The following is a 19,843-nucleotide window of genomic DNA, read 5'->3' as shown; positions in this document are numbered from 1 at the left end:
GTTATTTTTAATTTCAGTTCTTGTATGGCGTTAAATATCACTGAACTAGTATATATATATTTGTTTAGGGGCCATATGAAGGACGCCTCTGGGTGCGGGAATTTTTTCTGCATTGAAGACTTGTTGGTGACCTTCTGCTATTTTCTGTTCCATGGTCTTGTTGGTGTCTCTTTGACACATTCCCAATTTTTATTCTTAATTTTAGAAGCCCCCATCCATGGATCCTTGATGAATTCTTGGAGATTTATGACCGGCATTTGAGAGAGCAAAACTATAAAAAAAAGTTATTGATCCGCCATTGAGAGTGATATTATAGATATTACACTTACTTCTGTTCCAATAAAGGTATAATTTGACATAGAACAACAATATTTTGAACATCTAGTAATTGTCATGTGGTCAGACTTTATATTTTCGTAAGGTAACGTTCTATTCTGTGAGTCTAGGAAACATCCAAGATGTTCGAAATACACTAGCAAAAAAAATAATATGAAATTAAGTATGCCATTTTTATTCAGCTCTCTTTGTATTAACTCCACATTATTCAAACATTTCCTGTCACGGGAAATTCAGGTTTAAGAATTTAAGTTTGATGTTTGGACTCCTTGGGTCCTTTCCTGCGATACAGAGTAAAATATTTACATCCATTTTTTTTTATATAAAAGACTCACTCTACAATAGATCACAAAAGGTCATTACCAAAACTTAAGCAAATTTTAGATTAGCTTTCTTACGATGTGAGACCCAAAAAATGCAATTGCTAAATATACAATAAAACAAATTCCGGCCATTTTTTATTATATCAGATATCGATCTCTTAAAGGAGTTACAAATCCTATCATATTTTTTTTAGGTTATTGTGTTCCTTAACTGATTCTTTTATGATTGATAGTATCAATTTTAAATTCCAGATATTTATTGTTTCACCTAATATATCATGAAGGGAAATCTGACTAATGAAAGAAATAACTCCAGTTTTTATTATTATTTTTCTTCCAAAAGATTTATCGTAATTGATTTCAACAATCTCAGAGACAATAACAATCAAAACCAAGGAGTTAATAAAGTCTCACAAAACCAAAGGACATAAAAATCAACAGTTATGAACAGGCCTGGGGTAATGGTAATTTGTAATTGTAATGCATTGTAATATAACATTTTTTGGATGTAATGCAAAGTAATTTGTAATGCATATTTTCTGCATTACAATTACATGTAATGTAATGATTACTTTAGTCAAATATTGATGTAATGACTGCATTACAGTACATTACTTTTCATTACAAATTGGTAAAATACATAAAATTCAAGAATATTGTATAATAAAAATAAAATATTAACAAAAACAAAAGAAAGTATGGAATAAAATTTTTGTCACAGTTAATTACTGTATTAAATAAATTACATCAATCTTTCAAACACACATTAAGGTAAGAAATATAAAATGGTAAAAATTATCAAGTCTTGTTCTTGGTTTCTGATATTTGTTTTATATGATTTTAGGAATATTTTGGTCTTTGATGGTCTATGAAAAATCTTATAAAAAGATTATCAAATAAAACTATAAAGATGAAAGAAAATATTATGAAGATGAATTTTCCATAATTCTATTCATAATTCTATTTTACCTAATTAATATCATGTTTTTTTTTATTGCAATCAAATCTTCTCAACTTATTTTTGTCCTCACAGAGCCCTTAGGCATTTCACAAGATAATCCTTTAATGACACATTTATTATATCCCTTTGAAATCCCTTAATGATGTCTTAATGATTAAGTGATCAATGTTAAAAACAAAATTATATGATAATTTTTTTTTTTCACCACCTAAGGAACTTAAAAGTGACTTTTTCAGTTTCCTGTCTCCTACTACTTCATCAAATATTATAGACTCAGGTATGGTGCAGTACATGATGTTGACATCTCCTTGTCTGAGCCATGTGAAGAAATTTCAATCAATGCACTGGAATAATGGAAGTCAAATTCAGTGTGCCTTTCTTTTTTGGCTAATACAGCTATCAAGTATTTAGCCATTTCCCACACATCAGCTCCAGTAGAAAGGCTTTTTAGTATTGCTGGAAAGGTGTACAGAACTGATCGCTGTTCTCTTGATTGCATCACGTTTGAAACACTTATGATGATAAAGTGAAATGGAGTGAATGGACATATTAATTAACCAGTATTTGAAGTCTATGTCACTAACACTGTATATATACATGAACATATATCCCTGTAATATTTATCAATTTCTTACAAAAATCTGTTTTTGAAATGTTTTCAGTTTTTATATTGAACATGTTGAAAAAGTAATGTGTAATATAATGCATTACACAGGCAAAGTATTTGTAATGTAATGCATTACATGTGAGAAAAATGTAATTGTAATTGTAATTGTAATGGAAGAATCACAAAGTAATTGTAATTGTAATTGTAATGGAAGAATCACAAAGTAATTGTAATGTAATGCATTACATGGCAATGTAATGGCCCCAGGCCTGGTTATGAATAATAATTAAGAAACAACACGAACTCCACTAAAAACAGGGAGTGAAGTCCGGTGCTCCGGAAAATCATTTTATTAATCTCATAGCGTGTACTTTAAAAATGATAATAGCGGTAGGTCATTGATTGAATTTCCATTGTTTTGAATGTTTTAAGCCAATTATAAAGGTTTGGTGTGCAAATTTTAAAATACTACCTACAATACATTAGACATAGAATATGAAATGGCATATTGAGTACTACCAACTAGTTTGTGCAACTTATAGTATAGTGTACATTCGAAAGTATTGTTATCAAGTCTCGTTAAAGGATTTTTTACATTTCCTTCTGCAATATAATATGTTTGTATTCTTGTATTTTTTGCAGCCTCGGTGTGGGGTAAGTAGCTACAACTGTAATCACTAGCCAGTCAACACTGATGTGGGGAGTTCGAACCCCGCTCGTCCGGATGCAGTCTACTCCATTCTCAACTGACTATGATTTTCAGTTTTCCTATCGAAGGTCCGTGTTTTTCTCCAGGTACTCCGTCTTCCTCAAAAATGAAATTTGGCCGCTGCGGAATATCTTATCTACGGTGCTTTTAAGTGGCGTTAAATCATCAAACATTATAGAAAAGATAAAAAAAATAATGCATTCTACTTCAATCTGAGTTTAAATATCTTTCCCTTTATTGCCCTTGTAGATTGTGTATCTTACGGCTTTCAACTTTTCCAAATAACAAAATAAAATGAAATTTACGAAACACATATAAATAATACTTACCGTTTAGTTCGAACGATCTTGCCATTTTTAGTAACATGCCAAATATAAGAATAATTGGAACACCTTGCATGCTAGATGTTAAACTGACCTATAATAAAAATTATTTTACGATTTTATTTCATTATTTTTTGTTTTGCCATTTCCGCATTATCCGGATTCATTAGTTGTCATTTATTATATTGAAACTGACTAATTCTTGATAAAGAATACTTACTAGATATATTGCTCAATTAACAACATTACTTTATATTTTCTGTTAGTTCTGATCTTTTTCGATTGACTGGACACAGTATTAAAAGAAGTTAGTTGTAAGGAAATACTTTTGCTGACAAAGATTAAAACTTAAAGGACATCTCCACTGAATCGATCAAATCCAAAAGTGTATAGTCATATTACTGACTTAATACTCAGGGTTCTATTTTTTTCGACAGGTTACCTAGTCTGTGGTAGGACATCCTGGTACTCGGTCAATTCAGATCATGTTAACTATATAAACGGTGTAATTTGAATTTGGAGGGACGGATTACTGCTTTCTGATGATTAAGTTTTGTTTAGAAAGCATTACCGAAAGTTTATTTTCTACTTTGAAGCATGGCAAACATTCATTTCATCATGAATTGATTGCTGCTGAAAATGCCATACTATACCTGTTTACAAGTTCGTTAAAGAAGGGAGGGGGTATTTGCAAGTACGAAATTCCTATATTGTAGATACTTTAAGGAAATGACCCTTTTCCTTTCTTCAAAAAATATTCTGATCCCCAATTTGATAAAAAAAAAAAAAAGTCTGATCAAGCACGCAGATGATAAAAGAGATATCCCGAATCCATAAAATAAGACATACCATTACACCCCCTTCCCCCAATTAAGATGGTTTCTTCCTTACAAAGTATGGTGCCTCTACCATGACAAGTCAGGTATATGACATTGTTATCCATTTGTTTAGTGTGATTGACCTTTTGATTTTGCCTTATGATTAGAGACTGTCGGAGTTCAGCATTTTTGTGATTTTAGTTTTTTTTACACATACATGTACTATGTACTTTTTTATAAATCAAGCAAAGGGAGGAATGTCTCATTATTCGGAAACCAAATATATATACCTATGTTACCTTTTTTCTGGATATCCATTTAAGTCAAATGATGGAAAATTGATATATTAAAATCTATACATTTTTGAGTTATTAATCTGATCTAAAGGAAAGTACAGTACATTGTCACGTAAAAATGTTAAAGCATTTGCATTTATATGATATTGGACAGACCAGACCGGAAGTCTTCGAAATTATAACATTAAAAATAGATTTAAAAAAAACTTTATTCTGTATAGCAATGAGGTTCTGCATGGGCCCATCATTTATGTTTTTCTTAAAATTTGAATTACTTTTCTTTATTTTCCTTATATTACATGTATCTTGGTCCCGACCATTTTTCTTCTATTTTTTTCATCATTGCATTTGCTCTATAAATTAGCCCCCTACAATTCTCAATTCTTTCGATTTTTATATGTTTTTCTAGTCTGCGTTTGCACATTTTTCTACAGTAATAACCCGTTATTTTCCATTCTGTAATTCCTTATTATGCCCTAAAGGATCATGTAATTGGCCGTTTAATAAATATAAATACAAAACTATGTGAATAAAAGAACTATGAGGTATTTGCCAATGAAACGTCAATCTAAATATATTACAATATCACTGAACGTTGCTAAAGAACCACTCGGTGGCATTATACAGTGTTTAACAGGTATATATCTATACACTATGTTAACAAGACTTGCAATATGTCCCTTCCTAATTTTTTTTTTTTTTCAATTTTGCCCCTTTAATAATTTCACTGCTCTAACTAAGAGATTACAATTATACTGCCATCTGCAGGAGGAAGGCTTTCTACAGGGACAATCAGTATACTGGCACTTATCAGTAAACATATAAATTAGTGAGAAATAATAGAAAGGGAATTGTAGCAAGTCTATATGTTAACCTCTTAGTCGTCGGGAGTTTATGAAATTTGTTACTAATTTTACAGGAACATTCAAAGGTCTGCAATTATTAATTGTCGTAAGATATTGCACAAGACAACCATTGACGTTCAAAGTTTCAGACAATGTTTGTCAGTAGAGAGGGCATACATAATCAATCATCCAACACATTATGTGTGATATGATGTGTAGCAACCATTAATGCCAATGGAAAGCCACAAGGAAAACCCTTTTGTTGAAATAATAGGACCAAAACACACACATTCATTCTTCCATAGTTAACACGTGTAACATGCGTTGTTTTAATTTTTTTCTTCAATTTATGACAACAATCAATAACAGCTTGAATATCGTTTTAATTATACAATCGCGATATGTTTTTTAGCAAATCAACATTGCTAACCACAGAACTGAAATGAATTCAGATCATTCAGATCGATACAAAGCACAAAAACAATAAAGTTACACAGACAGTTACAAAACACAGACCGTAGCAAGGCATATATCTTTGATCACCTAAATGAATAGTATCTGCTGGGTATTATGTTTAAATAAACAGGAGGTTGATGGACGATATATAAAAACATGCATCAAATTTATATTCTAATGCAATTAGTTTGTAACAATAATTTTCATTGGATTTTGACAAATATTTTGAAGGGGTGAATTTCTTGTTCTACCAGTCCGTAACTTAGAAAGCCTCCATTTTGAATTCTTATTTTATTATTTTGGTATGTTTTTTAAATAAACATGATACTAGTAGTCTCATTTTGAAACATTCAACATTTAAACCATTCTAAATCGTATGAAAGGTATAAATACGTGTTTATGTTTGACATCGGGAGTTAATATATTAAGTCATATTGTTTCGAATACAAGTTACGTTAACTTTTCATTGTGTCATTTTACGCCAATCACATATACAACGACAATAGCATAAGACGAACACTTACAAAAAACATCCACGAACACTAAACAGATTAGTAGACATTAAAAGTTAAATCAGTAAATTCCTCCCTCGGAGAGGTCGGATGAAAATAATTCATGTCATATACAAGATAAAAATGCTTACCTTCAACTATCACTCGTGTAAACTTAGCCGATTCCGGTCCTCCATTCATTTTGTAGAAAGAGATAAGCAGATTCATGCGATGTTTGCATGCCGATTGTTTACATCTGAATAGTCATTTAATGCGGAAATATAAAAAAAAAAATATACATCGATGCACACATAATGCTTGTATGTGTTTGATTAAGTATGGATGGGAGCTAAATTAAAATAGTTTCAACTGTATAATCTACAAGTCTTTCTTTTTCTTTCTCATATAAAGAGGATATTCAATTTATATATTCTAGTTAATTTGAATGGTATATGAATAATTGGATGATGAATGTAATGTTACTGTTATTTCAAAACCTGAATGTATTTATCGTGAAGATTTACTCTCTATTTAGGAAACAATACACATAATGTAATCTCTTATACTATTAAAAAAACACGGAAATACTGAATAACCCACCTGAAGTACAATGTATGACGACAGGAGGATTCTTTTATTTAAAAATATGATTTCGAAAAAAAGATTGATTTGAAAATTGACAGACATGGAACACAAACTTTAAGGGCGACTCAATGCTTACGTCTCGGAAATCTTTGTAGTTAAGGTTATATATCTATGTGCCCACTGGAAGTCATTATATAATAGCTGATCAATTCTTTACAAATTAAATACATAGTTAGCAGAAAATCTCATTGTTTATTTCTTTTAAAAACGCTACTTCCTCACTTAATGTAAAATGACATTCAAAATATGTTAATCCCTTCTTTCCTTATTAAATATCTGCTGATGCGTGTTGATTGCAATTGAATTGTGCAAGAGAAATACGGTGACCTGCAGTTGTTAATTTCTGTGTTATTTTGTTCTCTTGTGAAAGTGGTCTCATTGTCAATCATAACCACACCTACTTTTTTATATACTAGTAATCAGAAAGGGAAAAATCGAAAAAAAAAGTTAAAAACAACACTGCGACTTGTTGCGTATTGAAAGAAAATGCCCTTGGCTTAAACAGAATGAAAGGTAACTAAAATCATACAAGAATTTAATGTGTACATAAGTAAAAATGAACTCGCACAAAAACAGTATGTGAAACTCGCAAAAGATGAAAACAAATATGTCCTCAGAAAAACATTCTTTATTTTGGAAAGAAAAAACAAGTTACGTTTCAGATAATTGAGAAGAAAAAGTGTTTGTAAACGTGTGTTGTGCGTAAATTTGTTTGGTTTGAACATTCGTTGGTTTTTGTAAACTTCTCCTAAAAGATAATATTTTGATTTGTTTCGTTTTAACGAAAACATCGATTTTATTTTAATTTTCCTTGTTCTTTAGATCAAATGCATTTGTGGTAGCTTTGTCGTTTAGACTGTGATTGGAAATGGGGAATGTGTCAAAAAGACAATAACCCAAATTAAGAGAGGAAAACACCCGAAGACCACCAATGGGTCTTCAATATAGTTACGAAATCCCCAAGCCAGAAGCGTGCTTCAGCTGACTCCTAAAAGATTGTGTTCAAGTTCAGTTATAATGGACGTCATACTTATATATAAGAAACTTAAATAAAAAATGACAAAAGACTAACAAAGGCCAGCCGCTCCCGAGTTTTTAAAAGGCCCCAAATGCGGTGGAGTTGAACATTTATTTTTAGATCTCAACCCTCAACCTATACCTTTAGCCAATGTATAAAATAAAAAACACAAACAGCAATACACACAGTAAAAATCAGTTTAAAAGACGTCCGAGTGCGAAGTGGAAATATAATAAATTTTTTTGTCCATTATTCTCTATGCCCTATATTTTAGCGGCCCATTATTCTAAATTATTTTGCTTTGACTGTTTTTCTCCTCTTTTTTGTCCTTGTTACTGCAGATGACTCATTATTCTCTTTTCAGTAAACCCCATCCAGATTCTAAGAGATAATTGAGTGTTAGTAGTAAGTAAGTCAGAAAGTAAAACTTTATTTGAATTCGGCATATTGACAAACAATACAAACATAAGCTCTAATGAGCTTTTCACCGAATATAAAAACATATGCAATAACACATATAAACAAAGCATGCAGTAAATGTGTATAAAAGGAGTATGTAAAATGCTTCCATGAAACATCAATCTAATGATAATTTCACTAAAAGTCATCTCCATGGCATTATACAGTATTCAACATGTACATATCTATACACTTTGTCACGCTGTAAGTCGTCTTGAGTCGTCTCGAAGTTGATTGAAGTTTACTTAATTTATAGAAACGTTCAAATGTCTGTAAGATAACTTAAGGTGGTATGGGTGTCTTCCTCTATCTTGGATTGTAAAAAACAGAGAATCAAAGGTCCAGATTTTCTATCAAGTTAGCAAAATTTGATGCGGGAATGCAGATATTTAATGTCAATTTTCATTTAAAAGAACCAATTTAAAAGAATATAACTTATAAATATTTGTATTTTTGCAAATGTTGATTATTTTTTGTTGTTTGTATTTTTTTTTAATTGGCATTTTGAGGGGAGGTAACTATTTAATTTAAATCTGACGTTCTAGATTTTCGAAAAAGACAACAGATTATCATGACTATGTGTGTTTCTAACAATATTATTATTTTTTTTTTAAATAAATGTTAGGCGAATGCTGAAAAAATATTTCACTTTAAGAATACGGTTTGATTATAGACACGTTTATGTATAGACATCTTTATGTATTAACGTGTTACACCACTAATTCAGGCCCGGTCAGAAAGCAAATACCAGAAAGTAACACAAAATAGTTCCCATCATCACATTTTTTTAGCTTATTTTGTTCTTTTACTAATCTAAATATTTTTCCTATTCCACTTAAGTACAAAAAAGCCATCCTGAAATACCAAAATATCAACCCAACTGTAAAACACATGGACAAAAGATCAAAGGGAACAATAGCAACCTGTACCTGAGAGACGTGAAGTTTGATAAATAAAGGTTTAGTTGAATCGCTGCAAAGCAAAGATTAATAAACAAGTGATATTTTAATTTATATAGTTATCAAAGGTACCAGGATTATAAGAATTATATAAACTATTGACCAATCAACTGGAAACAAAAAAAAATCGTTTGCAATACGCTTTATAATTAGCTATTAGAAAGAACCAAACATATATTTATAGATTTTCGTGGAATTGGATTTGGCGATTTTCTTTTACCTGCTAAAATAAGCGAAAAAAAAACATCCGGTGAAAATAACCCACTATACGGCATATCTAAATATTACAGATTTCTGTTTCAAAATAGCATAAGCAATATTCCAACAAATTAATACAATTCACTTCACTTTTTACGTCGCACAATTTCCGCTTTTCATTATTAAATGACGTATGGTTCCAACACACATTTTGCACATCAGTTTCGTGTGTTTTCTCATATAAATGCCAAGTATTACCAAAATTATTTTGAAGTTTTCAATTCCTGTATCGATTCCGTTTGCTAGAAATATGTTTTAATCAACAACTTTATTTTTTCTCAGGTTACGTTTTTTAGCCCTTGCTCCCGGACTGACCCACGTGTTAATATCAAGAAGAAATAATATAAAGAATGGCAGCACCACAACAAGAATTCCCACAATTCCAATTGACTTCGATGACAACCGGTCGTCTTTTGCTGAAACTTTAGTATTCTTATAGGCTGTTGTTTCTTTTCGATCAACTAAAATTTCTTTTTGAATTTTAGCGATATTTTCCAATACTTCGTCTAATGTTGGAAAATGTGTACTGGTCTTAGGTATTTGTATCGTTGTTGTGTGGCTTGGGTCCTCATTTGGGCATTCTTAAAAAAAAAAGATAAATTTGTTATTGTTTATATAAGTGCAGAAGTTCGGTTTATAAAAAATCAGATAACTTACATAATTACTCCTTCATATTTGTTTCGCGCTACTTGCAGAGTAGATGTTTGATTTTGATTAGAAGTCAGGAAGGAGCTTGTTGTTCTGTGGTTATCAACTGTTGTTGCAGTCCGTAGGCGTTACTAAATTCTCGTTTTTCATATAGATAAAACGGTTCTGTGGTGTGAGATGAAGCTCCGTGATGTAGACCGGCGTACTTTGACCTATAACTGTAAAATCCACTTGTATTTTTGTCCATCTGATGAGTTAAGCATTTTTCAACTGATTTTTATTGTTCGTTCTTATTTTGTTCTGTTTTACCACTATCCTAGGTTAGGTAGGGTTGGGATCCCGCTAACATGTTTAACCCCGCCACATTATTTCTGTATGTGCCTGTCCCATGTCAGGAGCCTGAAATTCAGTGTTGTCGTTTTTTATGTGTTACATATTTGTTTTCCGTTAATATAAATAAGGCCGTTATATTTCTCGTTTGAAATGTTTTACATTGTCTTATCGGGGTCTTTTTTACTTGACTATGTGGTATGGGCTTTGATCATTGTTGAAGGCCGTACGGTGACCTATAGTTGTCAATGTCTGTGTCATTTTGGTCTTTTGTGGATAGTTGTCTCATTAGCAATCCTACCACATTTTCATTTTTATAGCTATACATTGTGACTTGGATAGTGATTGTCTCATTAGCACTCATACCAGCATATTATTCAGCGCTGATTACTCGCTGATTACTTCCAAATATTATAAAACGAGCAGCCAATATAAGAAAAATTTGGACTTGATAGACTTTTTTCTTAAAAACTATTTTTGTATTTCTATAAACATATAAAGTAATTACCGATTTTATAAATGCTCAAGCGCCAATATCCCCCGCATTTCTCTTCTTGATTTCCATCACATCGGTGAATACAATCTGTTTCTGGCATCGGAATAAATTGTGAGCTGTCGTTTCCGCAGTAGCATTCCCAGCCGACCTGTTTTTTAGAAGAATATCATAATATAAAAATGGTCTGGATTAAGATTGTTCGATTTCTTAGACGTGTTTCTGCAGCGTCAAAGCAAATATTTGAAAAGCTTTTTCAAGACGTCATAAATACTTTGAATAAAGAAACGTTGCATTGAAATTTGACCGTACTTTAGATTTGCGGAAAGCTTCATGTTAAAACCCAACAAAAGCATCGTATCCATAAAATTCCGTATGTAAATTTAGCAATCAAAGATCCAGGATTACAATTTGAAAGAAAAAAAACAATAACAAACCAAAACATGATTTCTAGACTGATAAGACAAAACATAATTTCTAGACCGATAAGACAACACATGATTTCTAGACTGATAAGACGACAAAACATGATTTCTAGACTGATAAGACAACACATGATTTCTAGACTGATAAGACACAGCATGATTTTTAGACTGATAAGACAAAACATGATTTCTAGACTGATAAGACAACACATGATTTTTAGACTGATAAGACAAAACATGATTTTTAGACTGATAAGACAAAACATGATTTCTAGACTGATAAGACAAAACATGATTTCTAGACTGATAAGACAAAACATGATTTCTAGACTGATAAGACACAGCATGATTTCTAGACTGATAAGACAAAACATGATTTCTAGACTGATAAGACAAAACATGATTTCTAGACCGATAAGACAACACATGATTTCTAGACTGATAAGACGACAAAACATGATTTCTAGACTGATAAGACAACACATGATTTCTAGACTGATAAGACACAGCATGATTTTTAGACTGATAAGACAAAACATGATTTTTAGACTGATAAGACAAAACATGATTTCTAGACTGATAAGACAAAACATGATTTTTAGACTGATAAGACAAAACATGATTTCTAGACTGATAAGACACAACATGATTTCTAGACTGATAAGACACAGCATGATTTCTAGACTGATAAGACACAGCATGATTTCTAGACTGATAAGACAAAACATGATTTCTAGACTGATAAGACAAAACATGATTTTAGACTGATAAGACAAAACATGATTTCTAGACTGATAAGACAAAACATAATTTCTAGACTGATAAAACAAAACATGATTTCTAGACTGATAAGACCACAAAACATGATTTCTAGACTGATAAGACAACACATGATTTCTAGACTGATAAGACACAGCATGATTTTTAGACTGATAAGACAAAACATGATTTTTAGACTGATAAGACAAAACATGATTTTTAGACTGATAAGACAAAACATGATTTCTAGACTGATAAGACAAAACATGATTTTTAGACTGATAAGACACAACATGATTTCTAGACTGATAAGACACAGCATGATTTCTAGACTGATAAGACAAAACATGATTTCTAGACTGATAAGACAAAACATGATTTTTAGACTGATAAGACAAAACATGATTTCTAGACTGATAAGACAAAACATGATTTTTAGACTGATAAGACAAAACATGATTTTTAGACTGATAAGACAAAACATGATTTCTAGACTGATAAGACAAAACATGATTTTTAGACTGATAAGACAAAACATGATTTCTAGACTGATAAGACAAAACATGATTTCTAGACTGATAAGACAAAACATGATTTCTAGACTGATAAGACAAAACATGATTTTTAGACTGATAAGACAAAACATGATTTCTAGACTGATAAGACAAAACATGATTTCTAGACTGATAAGACGACAAAACATGTTTTCTAGACTGATAAGACAAAACCTAAAATAATAACGACAGACATCAAACTACGAGAATCAAACATGACCGTGAATGATACTACAAATATTTATATTAATTTCTTTTTAATCATTCGAGGTATATATGTAGAAGCGAAAGATACCAGAGGGAAATTCAATCTCATATATCGAAAATCAAACAGTCAATACAGGTCTAAAAAAAGAAAGACCAACTGACAAACAGTAGTACACAAAACTTAACAAAAACAAAAACAAAAGTTTTTTTTAAAACAAAATGGATAGTTTTCATAATTAAATACACTTGTTTCTGAAGAAAATTCCTTAATTTGTCCACATTCAGAAGAAGTTTACTTTTGTTTAGTTGCTTGCTTCCAGGAATCAATTCGCGGACATATTTTCCGTATGCAAAGCGATCCTCTCGTAACACTTAGGTGTTCTCAATACCTAGGATCCGTCACTGAAGTAAATTAATATCTGATTGTTAATGTAAAACACCTGCTCAATACCTATCCTTTTTTGTTTATTGTTTACAAACGGGTGATAATTGTTAAACATCGGGTTCAAAACACGAACTTTAATTACCTGCCATATTTTCACAACAACACTGAAGGATTGAAAAAAAAGATGATTATATGAAATTATGTGAAAAAAATGATAAAATGGTGCACAGAAGACTAAGTTTGTGATATATGTATTAATTGGTTCAAGAATTTGATCAATATTATTTTTCACCAGTCACTTGTTTCATATGACTTTTTTTATAATATAATGTAAAACAAATACATTCAGGTTCAATTTAAATTTAAACGGCCATTACTTTCAATTGATGAGGATTCAAGGATACCAAAAACAAATAAGAAATATGAGACAATGATGATGATAATTGATGGCTGCTTAACGTCCAGTGGCAAAAAAATATGCATTTTCTGGACGAGAATTACTGTAATATGATATGAATATTTACCCTCCTTTGTACAAGACCGACACACCGAGTCGGATTTTTTTTTAACGTGATATTTTACCAGTTGACATTCTACAGGAAAATATGCTCTTACCAGGACATATCATTCTGACTCCGAGTCGACCAGTCTTTGCTCTTACTCCTTTATACCACGTGCTTAGCTGTGAAGCAGCAAATGCCAAATTTATGGTTAGTCTTAGCCGGAGTTCGAACCCCAAAAATCCTTCTTTAATGGCAAACACACGACCAAGGGACCAACGAGGTAGTGAGAAATACAAGAGCAATACCTGCTATAACAAGAAATAATCTATTATACTTACTTCTGTTCCAATGTAGGTATAATTAGACATAGAACAACAATATTTTGAACATCTTGTAATGGTCATGTAGTTTGAATGCATCTTTTCATAGGGAACCGTTCTATTCTCCGAGTCTAGAAAGCATCCCAAATGTTCGTAATACACTAAGCAAAAGAAAGAAATAAGATATAACGTACTATGCAATTTTCTATCTTTATTGACACTAGTTTAAATAAATCTACAAATTAATAAAAAACCATTTTCTACGATAAGGCAAATCATGAAAAAAAAATAAACACTGGTGTTTAATATATTTCTTTTATTACATAGGCTTATTATTTGTACTTGAAAAACTATGTAAAGGTTTATGGGAAATATCATTAATCGTAACTCTAACTGATGACAGCAACATTATTATTATACGTCATTGGTTGAATGTTCATTGTTCATGACGTTTTTTACCAATCACAACGTTCTGGTGTACCCTTTTGAAAATACTACCGAGAAAGCATATTTTGAAATTTCAAATTAATCAATCCGAACTAATACGAACTGGTATGCGGATTTTATGTCAATTTCAATGAATTGTTACTCTATAGTTATATGTTTTCTCAATATTTTTAAGGAAGATATTTATTTTATAATTTTACTTGTTTTACAATTTAAATGCATATACGTTCATTCATATACATAACAATTGACTCAAGCATTTATAGCAAATTGATCTGCAAGACTGTGTAAATAGCATGTGCAGATTAAAAAATTCAAAACGGAAATTTACTGATTGGGTTATCCAAAATATCTCGTTCGTCTTTCAGCTTTGTCTTCGATCTTCATTTAACTACCTCTTCAAACTTATCAAACTAAAACACACCCAAAATTGTCATTCGAGATGATGAAGGGATAGTACATCGTGACATATTGCGTACGTTCACACACATGTCTGTTATGATAGGGTTTACGGTGTATGATAGTTTCATTATTTACCGTCTCGAAGACGCAAACCAATACACTTCTTATAAAATAATAAACAGCAACTACTATTTTTTGGTAAATTTTCAGCTATATGTAGGTGTGTGTTCTTTTTGCCTACTTTGAAACTTCTTGTTCATCAGAAATGAAACATGTCAAACTGTCAGCAATACACATTTGTACAGTAAAATGATTCTACCTGATGATTTTACAGGAACAAATATCAATAGATTGGGACTTCTACAATTATGTACTATGCACAAGTACATAAAATTGAGAATGGAAATGGGGAATGTGTCAAAGAGACAACACTCCGACCAAATAAAAAAGCAATAGCTTTTGTATACATAAATTCCTTTAACATAACATAAAGGTTTTTCCTAGAAGAGGATAGCTAGTTTTATCTCTAACTATAAAATGTTTATTGAGCACTTTTGCTGACTTTTTGGAAACACTTTCAAACAAAAAATGTTGAAATCGAAATGGATTTCAAAGGTGTCCTGTCTTTGCTTCCTACTGTAAAAGTATGAATTAAATTTTAACTGATCAACACTAAGCCAATTCATCAGTTCAAATAAACAATAAAATACGGTAAAATAAAAGTATCGTATTTTGCTTTTTATTGACGATGGAGAAGCTTTTGTGCAAGTTTCGTAACATTCAACGAAGTTTTTTTGTTGTTGTTGGATAACAAGATTTGAATTCAAGTTTTTATCGCACTGCGTGGAACTTTTCCAAATAAAAGAAAATTTACAAAAGAAAAACATACATAGTACATACCGTTTAGTCCATTCCAACATGAAATTAGTCGTGTTAGTAGTAACATGCCAAGTGTAAGTATAGTTGGAACAACTTCCATGATTGATGTTAAAATGACCTTCAATGAAAAGAATTTAATCTTATTTTGTTTTTGTTTTGCTTTTTTCTGCAATAGCCGTAATTATTAGTTGTCATTAATTAAAATGTACCTGACTAATCCCCGATAACATATCATTTCTATATAGATAGGTAAAAAAATCACTTTAGCATTATCTTTTTGTTTCCATGCACTTATATCGATTAGAAATTGTATAACAAGAGATTAGTAGTACGGAAATACATCCGCTGAGAAAGATTAAAACGGAAAAGGACATCAGCATTGAATCAATCAAATGACGAAAGACATGTTTGATTCGGTCAATTCAATATCAATCAAACGCTTGGTTATTGGTCAATTCAGTTATATAACTCGTTTTCGGTCGTTTCAAAAATCTCCAATACATAGCTTTTGGTTTATTCATTATCGTTCATTCCTTTAGCTTTCGAATGATTCAATACGAATAATTTGTATTCAGTACAGGTTCAACACTTTCCTTCTGTATATTCAAAACTGTTCAAACACTCTGCCCTCGCTCAGATCCTTTTAAAAACTGTTTTCTGTCAAATTCAATCAACTCATGTTAGTGTATAGTATCGCCTACCAATATATCATTAACAAAATGAAAACTCGTGTCATGACATTTGAAAAGTATAAATAAAATGGAGTGTAATGAATGCAAATGAGAAAATTGTGTAACTTTTAGCTGTAATGATCATTCGAGATTTCCATGTGAAGTACATTTTAACACCGTAGTCGTAGTCGTAGTTGTTAGATATTTCAAGATAATTATCAACTTCAGAAGACTGTTTTAGTACATGAAGATTTTAGACGTATTTGAAATAAAAGTGAATTTATCATTCAAAAGTTTTTTTACTAGTGCATGTACATTGTGTATCTTGATAGTTTAATGTAAATGGAAGTACTTAGATCAATTTTGTTTAATTTATTCCATTACCTTTTGTACACCGGATGATTGATATGTTAGAATGGATTCGATTCGGTGTTAAACGTTCAGTGGCAAAATACTGCATCTCAGGACGAGAACATTTTGGTGTAATACAGTTATGAGCGCTGCTTCTTTTAGACCGGCACTATGATGGTCTTGAATAAACATTATTATGTTCTAAATTCGAATAAACACTAACAAGGAAGGAATGCATCAGTACTTTGAATGCTATATATTCGGAAACCAAATAAAATTATATTTATATAATCTTAATTGTAAGTTTTCATTTATAAGATGATAAAAAAAAAATTATATATCAAAATCTGTTTATTTTTTTTTTATTGTTAAATAGTAAATCTGATTTAAGGGGAATTACGGTACATTGTCACGTAAACAATGCTTTTAATCATTTAATGGATCTTAACAATTTCAGATTTGCTTTTAATATGCTAATGGACAAACATTAAAACATACGAAGTCAAAACATGAAAAAAAAATTAGAAAAATATCTATAGAGAAATAACGGTCATCATTCATGTGTTTGTTAAATTTGGGGTTATTTTTCTCTATCATTTATATAAGACGAACCCCTTATGGAATTTACTGACCCAGTATATATCGTATTAGGTCACTATGTCACGAATTTATCTTACCGACTATCTTTACTTGTTGAATTTTGACTAGCTTTGTCTTATTTGCAATCATACCACATCTATTTACGTTTATATTAAAGTGTTCAAGTTTTCAATTTTAAGAACATACTTTCGTTGGTCTGCACACAAAATATAATCTCAACAATAACAAATTGATATCAATTACCATATTTAACTGAACTATCAATACATTTAAATAATCAAATAGTGCCAAAGTGGTAACTCGACTACAAACCGTGTATTGAAATAAGTCCCGCCTCCCTGCTAACCTAATATTGAATGTACATGGTCTCCACGCGAACGCTTTTAACCAATCCTGTTCTTAGAAATGTAAAGGAGGTAAGATAAATATCTATACACTATGTAAAGCACTTAGTCGTCCCAAGTATGTTTAAAAAAAAATTCAAAGTTGTTACTAATTATACAGAAACTTTCAAAGGTCTGCAATTAATGAATGCCGTTAGATATTGCACAAGAAAACTGCTTACGTTCGATGTTGCCGACCATGTTTACCATTAAAAGGGGCATCTTCTACCATTTATCTAACACATTATGTATGATTTGATGTGTATCTAACATTAATTGGTGTTAGTGGAAAGTGATTGATACATACAAAATGTGTCGGGGTTAATCATATTTACTGGCGTCAAACCATCTCCTTCATCTTGGGCAGTGATGTGCTTAACCCATCGGATCGATCCAAAGCGAAAAACAAGCAATACAAACACAACCGTTGCAGGATATATAGCTTTACTCACTTACATGTATGATATTCACTGGGTTCAGGGTTTCAATAAATATTAAGTTGGTGAGCGATAGATATGAACATGCGTCAAATTTATAAAAGCATGTTCATTTGAAGCATGAAATTGAATTTCTGGAAAATGTCAGTTGTAAATCTTGGAAAAAAAATACGACGACAACTATATAAAACGGACACTTACACACACATACGAACACGTACACTGCTTTGAAGACAGAGGTAAATTAGTCAAGTCGGGCGTATGAACACGATTCAACTCATATTAAAACAAAATTGCTTACCTTCAGTTCTCACTCGTCTAAACGCGGACGTTTCCGTTTCTCCATACATTTATAGAAGGAGTGTAGCGGACTCAGTCGATAATTGCCGAGTGCTCCAGGTTTGAATAATGATTGATGCATTAATGTAAACAATTATATTGATGCCTACATGATGCTTTATGTATGTCTTTCGATTAAGTTTGGATAAGAGCTGAATTAAGATATTTTCAACTTCATTATCTCCAATGTATAATCCTTTTTTTTCTCCATCATATTGAGTAGGTATTCAGTTTAAAACATTCATCTTAATCAAGCTAATTCAAGTAGTATATGAATAACGCCATGATGAATGTAATGTCACTGTTTATTTTAAAACCTTAATGCATTTCTCATGCAGATTTACTCTCTATTTTGAAAACAATGCACAGCTAAAATGCTATTTCGTTTAACATTGAAATAATCACGGTGAAACTAAAATACCCGTAAGTACCATTCATGGCAGTTGGAGGATTATTTCATTAGAAAAAGTACTTCGAAATAAAGCTGATTTGAATATCTGTCAAATATAAAACGCAAACTTTAATGATGACATATAATGCACACATCTTTGTAATGATTTTAATTATATCTATGCATCATGTTTGCCTAGTTATATTATGTTCGAAGTTATAGCATAATTTATCTAATCCAGTCTTCACACGTTTAAAAGAATTGAAAGTAAGAAGGCGTCTCCTTGTTAATTAGTACCCTAACTCAAATTTACCAGGACTTACTTTTTATATAATTGTGTAAATACCTTTGTTTCTTATTATTTTATGCTAATTTGTGTTGATTGCATTTGAATTGTATAAAAGCAAAATGAAAATAAAAAGATACGAATAGAACAATCAGAAAGGGAAAAATCGAAAACATTTTCTCTTTTATCTTACATCTTGGCATGACGCTTCCCTTTTATTATATAGATCTTACGATCAAGGTAAGTGTAGTTTTCATTGTTATCATAGCTTTATTAAACGTAAGTTGAATTGTAATTATCTTTTTTTTATACCTACTGAAGACGTCATTATTGAGAGCCAATATAGAATTCAAATATCTGAAAGCACATTGTTTTTTGTATCACATGTTGCTTTTGATGGTTCTATGCTGATTTTAGTCATAAATTGTATCTCAAAACAACATGAACAAAACAGAAACAGGTCGGCAATAACGTCTTTTCCTCCGACTTCATATAATGTTTGATCGTGAAAAAGGGGAAAACCTGGACA

At 31.1% G+C, this 19,843-nt stretch overlaps 1 protein-coding gene across 1 annotated transcript; it reads right to left on the bottom strand.

Annotated features, from left to right (window-relative positions):
* Positions 1 to 9,722: 9,722 nt before the first annotated feature.
* LOC134690412 (uncharacterized) lies at positions 9,723 to 14,284 on the bottom strand. The gene is made up of 3 exons (XM_063550381.1): positions 14,147 to 14,284; positions 10,991 to 11,126; positions 9,723 to 10,085 (listed from the first exon to the last, which is right to left on the bottom strand). The coding sequence occupies exons 1-3, from the start codon at positions 14,225 to 14,227 to the stop codon at positions 9,760 to 9,762; spliced, it is 543 nt and encodes a 180-aa protein (XP_063406451.1). The 5' UTR covers positions 14,228 to 14,284; the 3' UTR covers positions 9,723 to 9,759.
* Between the last annotated feature and the right edge of the window lie 5,559 nt (positions 14,285 to 19,843).

Source organism: Mytilus trossulus, chromosome 11, assembly GCF_036588685.1.
Source record: "Mytilus trossulus isolate FHL-02 chromosome 11, PNRI_Mtr1.1.1.hap1, whole genome shotgun sequence".
NCBI lineage: Eukaryota > Metazoa > Mollusca > Bivalvia > Mytilida > Mytilidae > Mytilus > Mytilus trossulus.
Note: the sequence above shows the minus strand (reverse complement) of the source record. Positions and strands in the feature narration are given on the sequence as shown.